General features: G+C 43.0%; 1 protein-coding gene across 1 annotated transcript in view; it reads right to left on the minus strand.

The window, feature by feature from the left end:
* Fatp1 (Fatty acid transport protein 1) overlaps positions 1-18,921 on the minus strand; it is a 323,268-nt gene extending 304,347 nt beyond the window's left edge. Inside the window, exon 1 of the mRNA XM_067145352.2 lies at positions 18,821-18,921. Coding sequence (XP_067001453.1) covers positions 18,821-18,850 — 30 coding nt within the window. The 5' untranslated portion in view covers positions 18,851-18,921. The remainder of the gene's footprint in view (positions 1-18,820) is intronic.
* Positions 18,922-20,173: the final 1,252 nt, after the last annotated feature.

Consider the following 20,173-nt stretch of genomic DNA (forward strand, 5'->3'; position numbering starts at 1 on the left):
TCATCATCATCATCATCATCATCATATGTCCGGCTCCATAGCTAAGTGGTTAACGTGCTGGCCTTTGGTCACAGGGGTCCTGGGTTCGATTCCCGGCAGGGTCGGGAATTTTAACCATAAATTGGTTAATTTCGCTGACACGAGTGCTGTGTGTATGTGTCGTCTTCCTCATCATCATTTCATCCTCATCACGACGCGCAGGTCACCTACGGTCGTCAAATCAAACTTGTCCTCGGACACTAAAAGCCATATGCCATTCCATTTTTTTTTTCTCATCATCATTGTATGCGGTTCCCGTCGCGATGTTCTCTCGCTAACAGTTTGGGATGGACCTTCATTCACTGACTGCACCAATTCCTGTTGGGTTTGGAAGCGATTTTGATTCACAAGCCTCGAAACTCGTCTCCGGACCCTCTCAGTCAGGATCTATTTTCCGACCATAATTCTGACGTCGTGTTTCGTGTCTGTAGACACGCTGAGCAGTCCGCTGCGATTGCTACATTTTTCCACTCTGTCACATCCTTACTTCTACCCATGTTGACGCACAGTATCCACTTGAAACATCAATGTCTCACTGAGCACTACTGCCTTATGCTCACGTAGAGGCAGTGTGCGTGCGGTTGAGCACGGGACTCGTTCGCTGCGCCATCTGTACAGGCTTAACGATCGCATTTCACCGCTAATTGATGTCACCGGAGCGACTGTTTTACTTGAGAACAACGAACGTCTCAGGCAGATCGCAAGGCACCAGACTTCCCATGCAAATAATAGCATTTCTTAAACTAAGGCAATGTCAGCGTGGAAAAGAAACTTAGAGGCTTAAATGTCAGGTCCTGAATACAAAACTGGAAGAGGTTTCAAGTACTTTGGATGTCCATAACTGCGGGATGCTAGTAGGCATGTGCCTACTACGTTGAACTGAATCAAGGTGCTGCAAAACTAATGCAGTGAGCTCGCAGTTGCAATCAACTGTATTCTGTACGAAAGAAGAGAGTTCTCGGATGTAACTTTTACTTCTGTTTTCAGACCGACTTTGCTGTTGGCAGCGGGAGTGGAAGCTGGTTGGACTCAGGATTTATTCTTTATAAGACTTGAAAGTAACGGGAATGATTGCTGTTACAAAGAGGTAGGAAGGATGGCAGGAGAGTACTCGGAATGAGCATATAAAGGAATGAACTCGATGGATGACGCATAATGCATAAATCACCTTCAGTGGTCGGGTAATGTGAGGTAAATGGGACAGTATAGGCAAATACAGTAGAGACAATACGCGACACTCAGCGAGATATCGAGGGACAGCTATTAAAGCTCTCTCTAGCGGATTGACCTGAGAACTACTGATTCTGTCATAAGAACAAGTGTATTTGTGTGTGAAGGTTTTGGTGTTATGTATGCGTTTTCAGTGAGTTGACATAATTAAATAGTAGCGTGTGTCATTCCTTGATATCTCCTCTCAACATGAAGGGAAAGGTATGTGCTGTGTGTGGCTGCAGTAACTATGAAGTAGAGAAGAATGCGTGGTCTTTCTTCTGTTTCCCTCGTGACAAGAAAATGTAAGTAATATTGTGTTTGCATATATATTCTTCCAGTGACAAAGATATTTTCATAGTACTTCATAATCTTCTGACCTGCTCGACCCATATTTTAACTGGTTTAAAATATAATACGCATATTTTATTGTATAGTGCAGCACTTAACCTTCAATAGCGACCTGTGGGTTTGATTTAATTAAGGAAAATACATATGCATGTAAGTGTGGCTGGTTGTGTTCCTAGTTACCCCATTTGGAATGCCGTAATGCGTTGTCAAGCACTGAAGAAAATATGGGTGATTTAAGAAATGTACATATTTTCTTGAAACAATACGATGATGCAAATTTGCTTTACCCTAATGTAATGGCATTATGGCAAATATTGCTTATAGGAAAAGTTTGAATGTCTTTGAGGCTAAATTTATAGATTTTCTTTCTGTTAGTAGGCTTCACGTTAAAAGGAAAATTGTCCAGCTCTTAAATGTAAATTCATTGAATCATGTGTGTAAGGAATGTGCCGATATTTTTGTTGACAAGTGTTTTAATATGATGATACAATGCTTTTAAATGAGAAAAAGAAAAATCTAGCCGTGAACGTTCAGGCAGGAATTCTAAAGCTAAAAAAGTAATGCATAAATGAAAGATCAAGCCCTTTCATAGCAGTCCATTTCACATCTTGATTATATGTCTAATTTCAGTCTTTAAATAATAACCTGTTAAATAATTCTTCATTCATTTATCCAGAATTGCTTTAGCAATTTTGAAGTTAATATCTTAGTAACACTTTCTTTCTAGACGTAATTTATTTATCCATTTCCGTATATACATTTCCATTGACATTTGTATTTAGCGCGAATTTTCAGGTCAAGCCACTAGGAGCGCCACTTGCGACTTGTCTCCCAATTTAACAAGGCTAAATAGGGAAGTGTCGCGTATTGTCTCTACTGTATTTGGTATAGGTTACCTAGGAGAACAATGGAGTTGCTATTGCGGGTAAGAGAAGAAGAGGGAGACCAAGACGACGATCGCTAGACCTAGTTTTTGATGACTTAAAGGTAAGACGTGTAACTTTTTTCCGGCAGTGTTAAAAAAAACGGATATGGGGGGAAGCCAAATCCTTACACCAGGATATCTTGGACCACGTGCGAAGAAAAGACAACTCGAACTTTTTGGAATAAATTGGAATTCAAGAGGACAAATTGGAGCAAATATTCGTGCATAGGAAGGGGAGATAGGGGTTGGAATAAGTTACCAAGGGAGACGTTCAATAAATTTCCAATTTCTTCGCAATAATTTAAGAAAAAGGTAGGAAAACAACAGATAGGGAATCTGTCACCTGGGCGACTGCCCTAATTGCATATCAGTAGTGATTGAAAAATTCGTACTTTATCACGACTAATGTTTGTATCAGCTACTCGTGCCGTACCTACAAGCTGCCGCGACTTGTCGTGTGCCGGCTGCGGAAGCCTGTCGCACTCCTCTGGGGCCCTGATTAATGACTGACAGATGAAGCGAAATGATAATGGAGAGTGTTGCTGGAACGAAAGATGTCAGGGTAAACCGGAGTACTCAGAGAAAAACCTGTCCCGCCTCTCCTTGGTCCAGCACAATTCTCATAGGGAGTGACCGCGATTTGAACCACGGAGACCAGCAGTGAGAGACAGGTGCGCTGCTACCGGAGCCACGGATCCTCCGCCAATATTCAGGCATGCTGTTTCACTCGGGACGCAGCAGTAATCCCATCTATCGGAGATGAGTGGCGGCCACGTCACAATTGGTCAATGTAACGTTATTCTTGATCAGTTTTATGAGCTTTCGATATCGTAGGCCTTCACTCTGGGATATTGGGATATTAAGTAGAACATCTAATGTAAAGGTTCGTTCTTTCATGACTCCCTCTTGTTTTATTCTTTACCGAGCTCGATAGCTGCCGTCGCCAGTATCCAGTAATCGGGAGATAGTAGGTTCGAATCCCACTGTCGGCAGCCCTGAAGATGGTTTTCCGTGGTTTCCCATTTTCACACCAGGCAAATGCTGGGGCTGTACCTTAATTAAGGCCACGGCCGCTTCCTTCCAACTCGTAGCCCTTCCCTGTCCCATCGTCGCCATAAGACCTATCTGTGTCGGTGCGACGTAAAGCCACTAGCAAAAAAAATGTTTTATTCTTCAAGTGATCGTTCTCTACGATTTTTTTCATTTTTCAAATTATCATCTTAACAATTTTCCTTGTCGACAGATGGCCACGCGGTTTTACACCTTAAGACAATCATGTCAAACCATCGCCAGTTAACACGAGGTACATGAACACTCGCCTTGGGTCTTTTTGTCCCACAGTTGCAAATGAAAAATGTATAAGTGTAATATGAGAGAAATGATTAATTTTTATTCATAATATGAAGTCCTGATCCTTGGATGAAACATCGTCGTAGTGGCCTTCGTTTCAAAGGGCCATGTTAGCAATACTCGACGTTGCTATTGACTTAGCAACAAAAATCGAAATTCATAAATACGGCCTATCTCTGTTTTCAGCCGGTACAGTAAAAATGTATGACATAAATGATCGGAAATTTAATTCTATATAACTTAAGTTATGTAGTATTTATCGATAGGACCACTAATAACATAAATATTTGAGAATTAAATTTTAGGCTTTCCCCTAAACTACCATTTCACTCAGCGTGAATACAATTATTTATAGCCAAGGTTGTAGTGCCTCATTTCTCGAGTTTACATACAAAATTTCATTAAAATCTCTTCAGCCATTTTCTCGAGGTGCGCGTACATACATACAGACAGAGAGACAGACAAAAATACAGAGATAATGGAAAATTTAAAAGTACATTTCCTTGTTACTGTGGACACGACCAACACAGAAATACTGTTCTTTTTAAATTCTGAACAATGTACAGACAAAACTATTATTTTATATAGAGAGTTTATTATTATTATTATTATTATTATTATTATTATTATTATTATTATTATTATTATTATTATTACTTCTCGCTTTAACATCGATGTATCTTCATTGATAACGTCCTGACTGTGGAGATGCTGCTATACTTCGTTGTTGGCAGCCGGAACATCAGTGCAGCCATGAAGTTCTTCTTCTTGTTGTTGTCACCTCATCTGAAGGTCCCAGCTGTTCTTTTGCTCTTCTCTTCTTCGTACCCTGGGTAGCTGAAGATCAAGGGCTCTTTTTGCTGCATAGCTTTCGTCCTATTCGTTCACCTCTTGCTGCAACTTCACCACGACTCTCTCATTCACGTGTAATGTGCTTCTGATGCGCTAATTTCAGATATGGTCTTTTAATCTTTGGGAGGAGAGGGGAAGCCTTCAATTACCGCGCGATTAATCCGGGATCGAACCCGCCGTCTTGTGTTCTTCCACCGTCTGAGCGAGCGCAGCGCATTAAATTGATTTTGTACGCTGTAATAGTGTTTCGTGTCTTGATGTAATTGGAAAAAATTATATTTCCACTTCATTAGATTTTATTGACGTAAGTTACCGGTGTTTTTATAGAAAGTGTGTAATGACACTAATATTAAATAGGATTACATAACTCTGAAGAGTGACCAGTTGTTTGTCTTATAGATTTCAGGCTACGCAGTTTTCACACTCCCTACCAAATGCCATCTACCGAGCCAGTTTACAGTATGGTAAGGGTCACGTAGCTGTGAGCTTGTATTCGGGAGATGGTTGATTCGAATCCTCCATCGGCAGCCCTGAAATGGTTTTCCGTGGTTTTCCCAATTTCACACCAGGCAAATGCTAGAGCTGTACTCTATATTATTTAAGGCTACGACCCCTTCTTTTCCTATCCTAGCGTCGCGTGAAACCTTCGATGTATTGAAATGAAATGGCGTTTGGCTTTTAGTGCCGGGAGGTGTTCGAGGACTTCGGCTCACCAGGTGCAGGTCTTTTGATTTGACTTCCGTAGGCAACCTGCGCGTCGTGATGAAGATGAAGTGATGATGAAGACAATACATACACCCAGCCCCCGTGCCAGCGGAATTAACCAATGATGGTTAAAATTCCCGACCCTGCCGGGAATCGAACCTGGGACTCTTGCGACGAAAGGCCAGCACGCTAACCATTTAGTCATGGAGTCGGACTTAGATGTATTAATGCGACGTTAAAACCAGTAGCAAAACGAAAGAAACAACAAATCTTAGCATGGTGCGAACTTGCCTTTTGTAGGTAATTCAGCCATTCCTTTTGCAGCAGGGAAAATACCGCTCCTTTTTCACGTTGGGCAGGTTTCGTTTAAATATTGTATAGAATGCCAAAAAGCTCCATGTGACGACTTAGCAGTCCGTTAAGGCAGGAATCGTAAATTGTGTAAAAATCCACATGACGCCGATTTCTGATATTGTATAGGCCTACTGAGCGAAAGCTGAGAGTTGTGTGTGTGTGTGTGTGTGTGTGTGTGTGTGTGTGTGTGTGTGTGTGTGTGTGTGTGTGTGTGTGTGTGTGTGTGTGCGTGTGGGAGTGGGGGAGGGAGGGACACAAAAATTCATAGACAACAAAAAGTGCCCGGGTCTCAGGAACATAGCTCTCTGAGCGAATTTCGATACGGACGTGAAAGTTGACAGCTTACCAAGTTAAATGAGGTAAAATATTGCTGTACATTAAAACTTTCACCAAAGGAGCAATAATTACACTTGTATTACAATAAAATAGAAGTATGGCGTGATTACACATTTAAAAAGTTATTTTGTATTTTACTACACATTTTTTTTTTTTTTTTTTTTGCTATTTTGCTTTACGTCGCACCGACACAGACAGGTCTTATGGCGACGATGGGACGGGGAAGGCCTAGGAATGGGAAGGAAGCGACCGTGGCCTTAATTAAGGTACAGCCCCAGCATTTGCCTGGTGTGAAAATGGGAAACCACGGAAAACCATCTTCAGGGCTGTCGACAGTGGGATTCGAACCCACTATCTCCCGGATGCGAGCTCATAGCTGCGCGCTCCTGACCGCACGGGACTACACATTAACAAAGTAACAACTACTAGACAGATCTACACAAACACATTGACTGAGTGAGACTGCCAGACTGACGAATGCGCGCGGCAAGCGGATGACATAGGCAAAACTATACCCCTGCTACTAATGATGGGATCTCCGACTCGTTGGCTGAATGGTCAGCGTACTAGCCTTCGGTTCAAAGGGTCCCGGGTTCGATTCCCGGCCGGGTCGTGGATTTTAACCTTCATTAATTCCAATAGCCCGGGGGCTGGGTGTTTGTGCTGTCCCCAACATTCCTGCAACTCACACTCCACACGTAACACTATCCTCCACCACAATAACACGCAGTTACCTACGCATGGCAGATGCCGCCCATCCTCATCGGAGGGTCTGCCTTACAAGGGCTGCACTCGGCTAGAAATAGACACACGAAATTATAATTATTATACTAGTGATGGGATAATCGAATAACCTCCATCCGATATCAACTATTCTTAATGGAGGGGGACATCATTATCTGATTATTCTAACGTTCCTATTTTCATTTTCATGACTACCTAACTTTTTCTCGTCTTGCCAGCTGTATTATGAAGAGTGAAAGAATACTTATTAAAACATCTGTGGAAAGAAGGTCAGTTAAACTCTTGAAATTATTTGCCACAGCGCAATCTAAAAGCAAGATGCCAAACGTGAGCAATGGCATTTCAATACAAATCGGCAAGCCATGTTCAAAGGCCTTTCTTTCTTTTCATATCCTGCACGACTAGCTCGTCCTAAAGAGGGTGAATGTTCAAGAGGGAAGAGGATGTGATTTACAGCCGCGCTTCGGGAGAAAGTGTCAACGATCGCAGGAATTGGGACACAGCTCCTCAATGCACGCAAATAGGCCAGCTGCACTTCACACTTCATACAGAACCTTATGGGCGACTCTTAAGTAATACTCTTTCCGATAGGTGGCAAAGTGTGCTGCCATGCTTTCATGTTATTTCGCTGCGTTCACAGATCCAAGCAAGGTTGCCAGATTACCAGTAATTGAATGGGTAGCAATATTTGGCTCGAACACACAAGATGCAATATGGCATCAACGATCAGCGCTGTATATTGTATCTTTTATTCTGGTAGTTCTGAAGCTTTGCAAATCGTACTGTGTGTTAGGTACAGAACAAAAATGGCCAACCGAACCCACAACCTTCCTGTTTCACGTCAAATGTTCTTACCAGTTCAACTATGTTGGCCTAGATCATGTCTGTCCTGTTGGACATGATGTAAGCTACAAATACGCGGCACTTCTGCCGCCGCAACGGTAGAGTGCGCGCAAATCACCCATTGTTCAATGAATATTGAATTTTAATGACCGCATTGTACTCAGCATAAACATTCAAGAACGTATGAGGTCGTGTCCAAAGTGCATATAAAAACTTTATTGCAGCCGAATGGCTATACAACGCATTCCCAAGTATAAAATGTCTCCATTAATTCCGTACGGCCGTTGCGCTTCAGCACGGCATCCTTCACGGGGATTCTGTCTAATGCGCATAGGTACATTCTGGGCCTGGTTCATGGAAACTGTTAATCTGGCACAGTGTGTGATGGAATCCATGTACAGAGAGACTTGTCATAACCACATTGTATCCGTTCTGTGTTGATATACCATCGCTGTTGTAAAACTCCTCCTCATTTCTTTAGATGAAGTTACTGTAGAAGTTTCACATATGCCAGTGCATGGGAGCTCACAGGATTTTTCCCCAGAGACGGGGAGGGAGGCATAATAAGACTTTTCCAGACCAGCTTTCCTGCTATAGAGAAGAAATAAATTTATTTCGTTTCATCACTTACCTATTGCTAGATGATAAGAGGCACCTCATTCCCCCCCCCCCTCCCACCTTTCCACATTTTATCGTTTCATTTCTTTTTGCTTAGCCTTTGGCTACTTTATGGTAAGTTTGTGTCCATATTTTGTATATAATCCAGACCAATGTTCTTGCCATTAACCGGACCTAACAAACACACACAGCGGTGTGAACCGCCAAAACGTGTCCCTGTCAGGGGTGGCCCTAGGCAAAGAAAAATATCTCTACCCCTTATTTTGACATGAATGTACTCCCAAGTAAACTCCATCAACAATAACTGAATAATAATAATAATAATAATAATAATAATAATAATAATAATAATAATAATAATAATAATAACAATAATTTTCCTTTGAATAAATCACATGCATGACCAACATCAGAATAGCCCCTCATCATTTGAAGACAGAGCATGGTATGATAGAGAGAGCTGACAGCTTCAAGTACCTCGGAGAAATCGTACAGCTGAAAACTAGCGAGAGAGAAGTCAACTACACCAGGCGAGAGAAGATGACCGCTATTTTTCGCAGGACACAACTTTATACAAGAGAAAAGTCATCTCAAGGCGAGCTAACTTAAGACACTACAACACAGCAATCAAAACAATGTACAGTCTGTATGTTAATGAATGCCTCCGAATGACGGAAATGTCGGGACTAAGAGAAGCCGAGAAATTTGACAGAAAGATCCTCCGCAGGATAATAGGTTAAAAAAAAAAAGTCGTGGATGGCCAGTATAGGGTTACGAGGAAGGGGATAATTTTACCAGAGTAGCGAAAGATGGAGCCAATGCGGAAAAGAAGACCCAAATTTCATGGACATCTTTTTAGAATGGATGAAAAGACGCTGACAAAACAGATTTTTACAACACTTGACAGTGAACCTAAAGTTTGCGACAAATGGTTCAGGGAGGTAAGAAAGGATCGTGAGCAGTCTGGATTAAATCGAGAAGACATCCTAAGTCCGCCTCTGTGGTGTAGTGGTTAGTGTGATTATCTGCCACCCCCCGGAGGGCCGGGTTCGATTCCTGACTCAGACACGAAATTTGAAAAGTGGTACGAGGGCTGGAATGGGGTTCACTCATCCTCGGGAGGTCAACTGAGTAGAGGGGGGTTCGAATCCCTCCTCATCCATCGCCGAAGTGGTTTTCCGTGGTTTTCCACTTCTCCTCCAGGCAAATGCCGGGATGGTACCTAGGTACCGCTTCCTTCCCTCTTCCTTGTCTATTCCTTCCTATCTTCCCATCCCTCGACAAGGCCCCTGTTCAGCACAGCAGATAAGGCCGCCTGGGTGAGGTACTGGTCCTCCTCCCCAGATGTATCCCCGACCCAAAGTCTTACGCTCCAGGACACTGCCCTTGAGGCGGTAGAGGTGGGATCTCTCGCTGAGTCCGAGGGAAAAGCCGACCCTGGAGGGTAAACAGATTAAGAAAGAAAGAAGACATCCTAAACCGAACAAAGTATAAATCAGTGATCGACAGCTTCAGAGGCTTCCATGACTAACAGAAACCGAATAGGGGGTGGACAGAGGAAAGAAGACAGACTGCCAGAGAAAGAATGCAAGGATTTTGGGTTGCAAAACAGGCTTCGAGTAGTGTGTCATTGTTGCTTAATGTGGTTTTGAATGGCCGTAAACAAATTTAATAATAATAATAATAATAATAATAATAATAATAATAATAATAATAATAATAGTAATTTTGAAACTGCGATAGAAAAAATTAATGTGCTGAAAGAGGAGCAGAACTAATAGGCTTTCAGATATTCTTTGAAAAGACGGAAGTAATGTCAAACATCAGAGACAGCACGACCCAACTGAATACCATGTATGGAACAATAAACCGCGTATATAAATACCTTGGTGAGTGGACTAGACGTAGAGGTCCTAGCAGACAGAGCAAGGAAAATGGAGGTAGCTTTCCAAACCACCCGGAACATATACAACTAGGTGCTTTTCTACAAATACCAAAATTCACCATTATAACACTGTAGTCAAACCGGTATCTCTCTGTGCGTCAGAATGCCCTATCCTCTGTCAAAATGTGCACTCGCTAAGTTAGAGCAGAAAGAGAGAAAGATTCTCCACAACATTCTTGGCCCAGATTACAAAAACGGCATGCACATAAGAAAATCCAGACAAGAAATCTACTCTAAGTTAGACAGGATCACGGACACAATGCGCAAACGCAGGCTTCACTTCTACGGTCACTTACGACGGATGGGCGACTCTCGGTGGACAAAGCCCATTTTTAATAATTTAACTCAAAACCAAAAACAACAATTCCCTGGTAAATCAACCATACCATAGGGCAATAATTTTATGGCACGTTTGCCTGTTCTGAATACGTCGCGTTCCAAGCGATCTCTTGTATCAATTGTGAACCGTTACTCTCTCCCATGTCCGGCTCCGAGTGCTGGTCTTTGGTCCAGAGGGTTCCGGGTTTGATTCCCGTACGGGTCCGGGATTTTAACCTTAATTGGCTAATTCCAATGGCTCGGGAGTTGGGTGTGTGTGCAGTCTTAAGTATTAGAATTCATCACAGGTAGGGCCTAATTCTCATAGACGCGCAGGTCGCTTATAAGGCGTCAACTCGAAGGACCTGCACGAGGCCTCCGGAGGTCACACGCCTTTATTATTTACTCTCTCCCATCATATGTTTTTACTACTACGTAAACTTTTCCCTATTCCGGTAGATGGCATCTCATGCGTCAGCATATGTCAAAGCATTTCTTTTCTGCCCTGTCTTGATGGCTTATCTTTCTGGTGGGTTGGGTGGAGAGTTTTTGATGTGAGAATATGGAAGTGATGGGTTTCCATGTCGTATTTGAGGCGTATAAAGGATATTTTAACCGGTTCAAGATGTCTTTGTACGATTCTCGACCTTTTGAGAATGTTAATTGCCCATATATCTGAGGTATTTATTTTTCTTTAATCTTCTCTTGGTCTGATAATTGCTTCATCCTATGGACACCATGGTTGGGTTAGAAAGGCTTCTCTCATTACATGTGTTTCTAATTTATTTGTGTGTTAACTTTGCTTTTACATGCTTCTTTGGGTATTTTCCTTTACCGATCCACTATGTTTTGAAAACAGAAGGTGAAACGGATTCATGTGTGTGTGTATGGGATCGTTTGTTGTGTGCTGTCCGAGGCCTTCTACTCGTGTCGCTTCTTTACCATACCGCTCGAGCTCATGTTCTATTATTGTAATCGCTTGTTCTGTATATTTCATGTCCACCACATTTACGTGGTATGGATACAGCTAACAACGCGATTGATTGCTTTCTGTGTTTATCGGATGGAGACACCCCGTCCCCCTATGATGGACCACTTTCTGGTCTGTATTGCCTATTAGAGCTCGTGAGCGGTCGTTTATTTAGATATGTGCTGTGTGGCTGACGTTCCTATGCGTCCGGCCTGTGTGTCCCCTTATCAGCCACCTAAACACGATGGTCTCTGTGCGGGCGAAGGTGGTTTGGGCCCTTGGATTTGTGGTATCTTTTGTGTTTAATTTACTTATTATTCATTACGCATTGCCTTCAATGGCTTTCTTTACCTATTTTCTAGTTTACTGTGTTTTATTCTTAACGGAACGCCTTTCTATTTTACCTTTGTTAATTTGGTGTGCGACCATAGAAACCTCTCCTTTTCCCCTTTCCCTTTACTTTCATTTTATGAGCTCGGTGCATCCTTCCCCCTTCTTCTGTTTTAAGCTCTTTTACTCAACGATCTTTTATTCTCGGGAATATGGTTTTTGTTTATTCGGATGTTATTGTTGGGGGCAATACGCCTTATCCTTTCGACTGGAACGGAGAATGTTATGATAGAGTTCTGTTCTTCCTTTAACTTACGGTCGCTTGGACCTGATATGCATAAAAGAAATACTTTGAACTCACCTGAATTTATGTTCCTCATTTAATTGAGGTAGATGCCATGCCATTGTACCCGAGTTTTCATCACAACGTACATTAAGGTAAGAGAGGGAGAAAAGGTGTGATAAATCGTGAATCCTATATACAACCTGTGTCTGAAAAGTTCGATGAATGGTCTCATGAAATAAAGATAACGTAAGTTACACACATAACTCCTTTAGTGGCCTTCAAAATAATCTCCGTTAGCTACAACACACTTTTGACATCGACTGTAAAGCTGCTGGAAGCTGGCAGCAAACTCTTCTTTTGGAATCTCCCGGAGAACCCTTGTAATGTGTTGTTGGAGACCTGCTACACAGTCGAACCGATGGCCTTTCAGGGCTAATTTAAGACGGGAGAACAAAAAATATGCCGGCGCCAAATCTGGAGAATACGGAGGGTGTGGAAGAACAGTCTCCTGGGGTTCAGCGCGAAACTGGGTCATTCGGATCACGGACGGGCATTGTCGTGGAGGAGCTTCTCCTGCCCACTCCGGTACAGTTCAGGTCGATCCCGTCTGATGCGTTGCAGTACCCGTTTCAAAACTCCCTCGTATAATTCCGCGTTGATAGGTATACCTTGGGGTACAAATTCATGATGAATGACACCATTGCTGTCGAAAAAGGCGATCAGCATTGTCTTAATTTTGGACTTTGTACACAGACTTTTCTTGGGAGGCGGAGAAGACGCTGAACATCACGCCATTGACTGTCTCTTGGTCTGCGGATCATACTGGTAGCACCACGACTCGTCTCCTGTAATGATGGTTTTCAACACCTCCGGATTGTGATCACAAACGTCAATGAAATCTCCCGACGTTTCCATCCGAGTTTGCTTCTGCTCGTCTGTTAGGTTGTGCGGTACAAACCGGGCACAAATCTTCCGCTTTTTCAAATGATGATGCTTGTTGTTTTAAGGGGCCTAACATCGAAGGTCATCGGCCCCCTTTTTTAAATGTTCGTGAACAATGGCCTTGTCTACACCCACTTCATCTGCTATCATTCGTAAGGATAGTCGCCGACCATTCGCAAGCATCTGTCGCACTCGTTCGATGTTGTCTGGAAATGTGCTTGTGGTTGGTCGACCTGAACGCGCTTCGTCCTCAGTACATTCCTTTCCATCTCGAAAGCGTTTAAACCAGTCAAAACGCATTTTTTTACTCACTGCTTGAGCCTGGTAAACTTTCACTAACATTACGCATGTTTCCGTTGCCGTTTTGCCTAGGTGGAAGCAAAACTTCATGTTAACGCGTTGTTCCGTTTTGCACTCCATTGTGCAATGAAACGAGTCCTCACATTGACTCCGTGCGATGTGTTGCAGCGTTCAACTCCGTTTAACTGTGTTGAGTTGACCGATAGGGGGCACTTGGTGTCATGTCTCGCAATGCGCGAGCGCATCGTCCGAACTAGCACGGTGTATAACCTAGGCGACCATTCACCGAACTTTTCAGACACAGATTGTATTTTGATTAAGGAACACGTACAAGTAACATAAACAATTAGATTATTTGACCTCCTTGTTTTGCCTATGTCAGTCTGTGTGACCTTTCGATTTTTCTCCTTAATAAATTTATGTTTTTGCCCATATTCCTGTTCTTCTTTAATTTCTTTGTGTCTCTTACATGTGTATTGTCTCTCTAAGAGGCCCGGGTCCAGTTCCTGGCAGTCTTTGCCAGTTTTGACCAAATCCACTGTATTGGGTCTTCGTTGTGTTCTTAGTAGTAATGCATAAGTTAACGTCAAGAAAGACCTCGAAGAAATGGGCCTACAACCAGATGATGCGCACAAACGAGACCTTTTCAGAAGAAAAACATTGTGACTTTTGGGACTTTTCAGGATGTGAAGTGGACAACTGGTGCAAAGTGGTCGGATGAACGCCGTGTTCGACACCGCGAGCTAATGAAAACGTGCTGGATCAATCGAAAACTGAGTAAACGCCAGAATGTATAACAAAACTTATCGCGGTCCCTAGTTGGCCGATTAGCGAATAATAATAATACATGTAAATTCAGTGAGGTACGACGTCTTTACTTGTTGTTGCTAATGCGTTGATCGTATCTTCATATTCTAGTTGCTGGTTAATATCAGAATTCTTGGAGAGGACGACAAAACTGTTAACTCGATCTTGTGGCATAGACGATCGTAAAGTACATTTTTTGAGACTTCTGAGGACTGAGAAAGGGTGCTCGACCGAACGACTGGCTTCAGCAATTGACAAGATCATTCATAATGTAATGTGTAAATTAGGAAAGAGTTCTTGGATGTGGTTTACAAGCAATGCTCTATAGGTCATTCCACGTTAAGAAAACAGCGTTGCTCTTACGACAACAGGGTTGTCATATCGAACTCCTCTGCTCAACACCACTACGGAAAAAGGGCGGCACATAAATTTATGAAATTTGGTATTTAAGTTCAAGATAAAAATCCCGGAACAAACTAAGCTGCAAATTACTTTTATGAACTAGAAGGCGACGAGGTGTTTACAGGGGATATTTTTGGTTTGTATAGAATCAGAGGTAAACTAAGGCACATAAAAAACCTCAGCACTGAAGTGTAAGGCAAGCTGCTGGAGAAAATAGACAAATAATAATTTTCGTGGTCTCGACGGGTGATGGATACATTTAATTGTATTTAATAAATTACTTCAGGCAACGCGGGATACTACTGTGCTGTCGTATCGTAACGTTGTGAGTCAAATAAATCACTGTATTAATGTTAAAAGAAAGAAATCACATACGTAGGCTAATCGCATCACTCAACACCGATTTAAAGCCTAAAAACACAAACGCAACAAACAAATAAATACTGTAGTTAACTTCACTACAGAATTGAGTTGCCGGCGGTTCACAGAGCGAGGGACAACACGATACTTGTACCAGAGCAACAAGAAAGAAGGCAACGAAGCGATGGCTGTTCCTGCCATTGTGCTTCCTCCCTACGAATGTATTTATGAAAAATAAAATGTTATGTAGTTATTTTAATCATTCACGTGCAAAAATTCCTCATCCCTTTTACCTACGAGAGCAGATCATAAAATAAGTTGCACTTCCCAGTTGCGGCCATTTATTACACCACCTATACAACAGAAACACGACTATAACGACATACACTGCAACGTCACTTTTCCACATAGTTTCCAAGAGACTCCAAACATTTCTGCGAACGCACAACCAACTTGTCGTTGCCGGATGCATAGAAATTTCCTCCAGCGTTCTGCAATCACTCAGAGACAGCGGCCTTCACCTCCTCATCGGTCTGGAAACGTCGACCACCGAGCTCCGTTTTGAGCTTACCGAACAGATGAAAGTCACATTGCGCTAGGTCGGGACTGTAGGATGGATGTTGCCAGACCTCCCACTTGAAACGTTGCAGCAGTTCTCTCGTTTGGCGGGCCTTATGAGGTGTTGCGTTATCGTGCAACAAAATCACACCGGTGCACAATTTCCCCCGGGGCTTCTCTTTAATCGCTTTACGCAACCGGTGCAACGTTTGAAAATACGACGCTGCGTTGATCGTCGTTCCTTTTGGCATGAATTCCACGTGCAGCAAACCCTCCATATCAAAGAACACTGTCGCCATAACCTTACCGGCTGAAGGTTGAACCTTGGCCTTCTTTCGTTGTGGTGATGAGGGGTGCACCCATTCCACTGATGTTCGCTTCGTTTCGGGGGTGAAGTGGTGAACCCACGTTTCGTCGCCTGTGACGATTCGCCGCAGAAACCCGTTACCGTCTGCGGCTTAGCGTTGCAAAAATGCCAGGGAGGATTGGAAACGTTGTCCCTTGTGCTCATCGGTGAGAAGACGTGGGACCCATCTTTGACACAGCTTACGATATGCAAGGTCCACGTGAACAATGGTGAACACACTGCCACACGACATGTTCAGCTGCGTCCCGATTTCTCTCAGTTTAATGCGCCGGTTCTGTCTAATGATCGCATTCACACTGTTGACCTTTGCACGGGTCCTGGACGTTGCGAGCCTGCCTTCGCGATGGCTGTCCGTGATATCCGTGCGTCCGGCTTCGAATTGCTGACACTACTTTACTATACCTTGCCGGGAAATGGCCCGCTCCCCATACACAGCACTAATTTCACGATGAATGTCCGTGCAATTCTTCCTCTTGGCCCATAGGAATCGGACTATCTCACGCACCTCATATCTGGAGTGAACGTCCAGTTGACGCGCCATTGCATTTGGCCGCTATTCACACAATACTAGACGAGACACCACAGCGACCTGCCTAACACACGTGTGGGCTGTGTCTGTCCCTTTCTCCGCTGTGCCCGCGTTTGCGACACACAGCGCGCTGCTGCGGCGCGTTAGTGCAACTAACCTTTTGATCCACCTACGTATCTTTCATAATACCTTCCAAAGTACAGTATAATATCCCTTAATCACGAGGAATTATGGGTGTCTCAGAGGGCGTGTGTTCACTCCTTGTAGGTCCATGAGAGCAATACTGTTTTCTTAACGTGGAATGAACTATATACCGTGTACTGACCGGGCGAGTTGGCTGTGAGGTTAGGGGCGCGCAGTTGTGAGCTTGCATGAGGGAGATAGTGGGTTCGAACCCCACTGTCGGCAGCCCTGAAGATGGTTTTCCGTGGTTTCCCATTTCCGCACTAGGCAAATGCAGGGGCTGTATCTTAATTAAGGCCACTGCCGCTTCCTTCCAACTCCTAGGCCTTTCCTATCCCATCGTCGTCATAGGACATATCTGTGTCGGTGTCTTTGTTCTTAATATATGTTTTGAAATGAATCGTCTCATCGCTCAAAAATCCTTTCATTGTTAACGCTCTTGCGGTGCTGTGGCACAGTTTAAGAGTTCAGTGTTGTCTCACCCAGGTAGATTAGTTAGGAACTCGAATTTGGTAAAGTCTTGCAATGGGCACAGATCAATCTGTCTATAATAACTAGAAATGAATTCACCAGAACATTTTCCTTTCTTCAAAAGTTGAAATGTAAATAATAAGAAAACTGGAACTGGACGGCACAACTTTTGAGATCTAAAAAAGGAATTTGATAGTGTTGAGTGGACCAAGCTATTTGAGATTCTGAAGGTGATCGAGATCAGATACCGAGAACAAAGAATGATCTACAATCTGTATAAAAATTAGTCTACAATGATAAGAATCGAGGGCTTTGAAAAAGAAGCAGCAATACAGAAAGGAGTAAGGTAAGGCTGCAGTTTCCCCCCCCCCCTCCTTTTCATTACTTATATAGAACAGGCGGTGAAGAAAATAAGAAAGGAATTTGGAAACAATCCAAGGCGAGAAAAACGAAACTCTGTGATTTGTCGATGATATTGTTATTTTATCTGGAGAAAATGCTGAATGATATGGACAGTGTCTTGGGAAGGTGTACAAGATGAAAATAAATATGCCCAGAACAAAATAATGGAGTGCAATCGAAGTCAGGTGATGCAGGTAATATTAGATTAGGCTCTTATAGGAAGTAGACGAATATTGTTACTTGGGCAGTAACATAACTAACGATGGCAGATGTAAGGAGGACATAAAATGTAGACTAGCAACAAGCAAGGGAGGCCTTTCTTAAGAAAAGTAATTTCCTCATTTCGGACATTGATATAGGAATTAGATGTTTTTGAAGACTTCTGTGTGGAGCGTGACATTGTATGGAAGTGAAATATGGACGACAACCAGCCCAGAAAGAAAGAGAATATAAGCTTTTGAAATGTGGTGTTACAGAAGAACGCTGAAGGCGAGATGGATAGATCGAATCACGAAAGAAGAGATACTGAATCGAATTGGTGAGAGGAGATCGATTTGGCTAAATTTGACGAGAAGAAGAGATAGAATGATAGGACACATCTTAAGACACCCAGGACTTGTTCAGTTGGTTTTTGAGGGAAGTGTTAGTGGTAGGAATGGTAGGGGTAGCGGACCAAGGTATGAATGTGACAAACAAATTAGAGCAGATGTAGGGTGTAATAGTTACGTAAACATGAAAATATTAGCACAGGATAGGGTGGTATGGACAGCAGCATCAAGCCAGTCTATGGACTGATGACTCAAACAACAAGAACTTCTCTTTTGCGACTGTTTTGTCAGGTCCTACCGAGCGAGTTGGCCGAGCGGTTAGGGGCGCGCAACTGTGAGCTTGCATTCGAGAGACAGTAGGTTCGAACCCCACTGTCGGCAGCCTTGAATATGGTTTTCCGTGGTTTCCCATTTTCACATCAGGCAAATGCTGGGGCTGTACAGTACCTTAATTAAGGCTGCGGTCGCTTCCTTCCCACTCCTAGCCCTTTCCTATCCCATCGTCACCATAAGACCTATCTGTGTCGGTGCGACGTAAAGAAAATTGTGTGTATACAGGTCCTCTTTTTTATTCAGGCGATTGTTGCGAGAAACTGTTTGCAATATGTCATTGACATCAATTCCATTGTGTGTTATTATTCGTGTTCTCTTCTGAAGAACTATGAACTAGTTTTCATTAAATATGCACAAATTAATAATAACAGGTGAAAAACCGCGCCATCAAATAAGGTGCTGGTTTTACTGTTCCCGGACAGCTCTTGAGGAGTTGTACTCACCGTGAGGGCTGGGATAGTCCCGTTCTTCATAACTCCGCAGGTAGCAAGCGCACTCACAGACACACACGTCTACGGTCCAGCACGATCACCGACTAACTAACAGCCTGCCCCACTTGTGAGGCAAGCCGCAACGAACAGGAAGGTAGAGGTCGGTGCGCCACGCGCCTTGACCTTCTTACATACCCGCTACTCACATCACTAGCTTTTTTACCTCAACACGTGCGATTTGTTTTTGTGCCCCTTCATAGAATTAATGAACACTGGGAATGATAGTGTCACATCTATATTTCAGGTCCCTGCCAAAATGAATAAAAGACCCCTATATTGGAAGACTTTTTCTGTGTTGTCGAATAATAGTCATCAACAGTCCGGCTCCATGGCTAAATGGTTAGCGTGCTGGCCTTTGGTCACAGGGGGCCCGGGTTCGATTCCCGGCAGGGTCGGGAATGTTAACCATGAATGGTTAATTTCGCTGACACGGGGGCTGGGTGTATGTGTCGTCTTCATCATCATTTCATCCCCATCACGACGCGCAGGTCACCCACGGGTGTCAAATCAGAAGACCTGCACCTGGCGAGCCGAACATGTCCTCGGACACTCCAGGCACTAAAAGCCATACACCATTTCATTTCATAGTTATCAACAGAGAAGGGAATTTTTATGCCCTAAAAACTTGAAAATATATTTTTGTTATATAGTAGAAAGTGGAAAAATATGTATAAAACTGCAAAAATATTTTGTGCCAGCAGTGCAAATTTGTTAACACTTAAGTTAAAAACCATCAGTCTCCAGGTCAATATTGCAATGAAATATGAAGACTTTTTCCAAGTTTTCCATCACAAACCGATGTCGGTTGTCTTGCAACAATGCACGATACCGGGAAAAGGACCGTTCAACATCACAAGAAGACAGGAAAGGAATGTTACTGGCACACAAACTTTCCACTTCACCAACGTCTTCTTGCCCTTCCAAAACTTTGGCAATCTTACACATAGTATGGAATCCACCTTTATTTCAAACACACTTTGAAATTTCTGTTTAAGACCTCTGTTTAGGACCTCTGTGTCATGCACCTCATTAACTGTGTCAGTTGACAAGTTCGTTGATGTTCTTAATGTTCTACTGGGCCGATCTGCTTCATTTTCAGATATACAAGATAATTAATTTTTAATGAACTGCCATTAAGAAGGCTAAGTCCTGAAGAATTTGGATTGATGAAGCGTCATCCTTATTTACTTCAACTATCACTGATATAAAATTTTCAATTTTTTTTGCATAATATAATACTGCTTCTAACTACGTCCCCCAACGAATAACAATGGATCTAGGTGGAAGTGAAGATCTGTCTGCACT

This window comes from Anabrus simplex, chromosome 4, assembly GCF_040414725.1.
Source record: "Anabrus simplex isolate iqAnaSimp1 chromosome 4, ASM4041472v1, whole genome shotgun sequence".
NCBI lineage: Eukaryota > Metazoa > Arthropoda > Insecta > Orthoptera > Tettigoniidae > Anabrus > Anabrus simplex.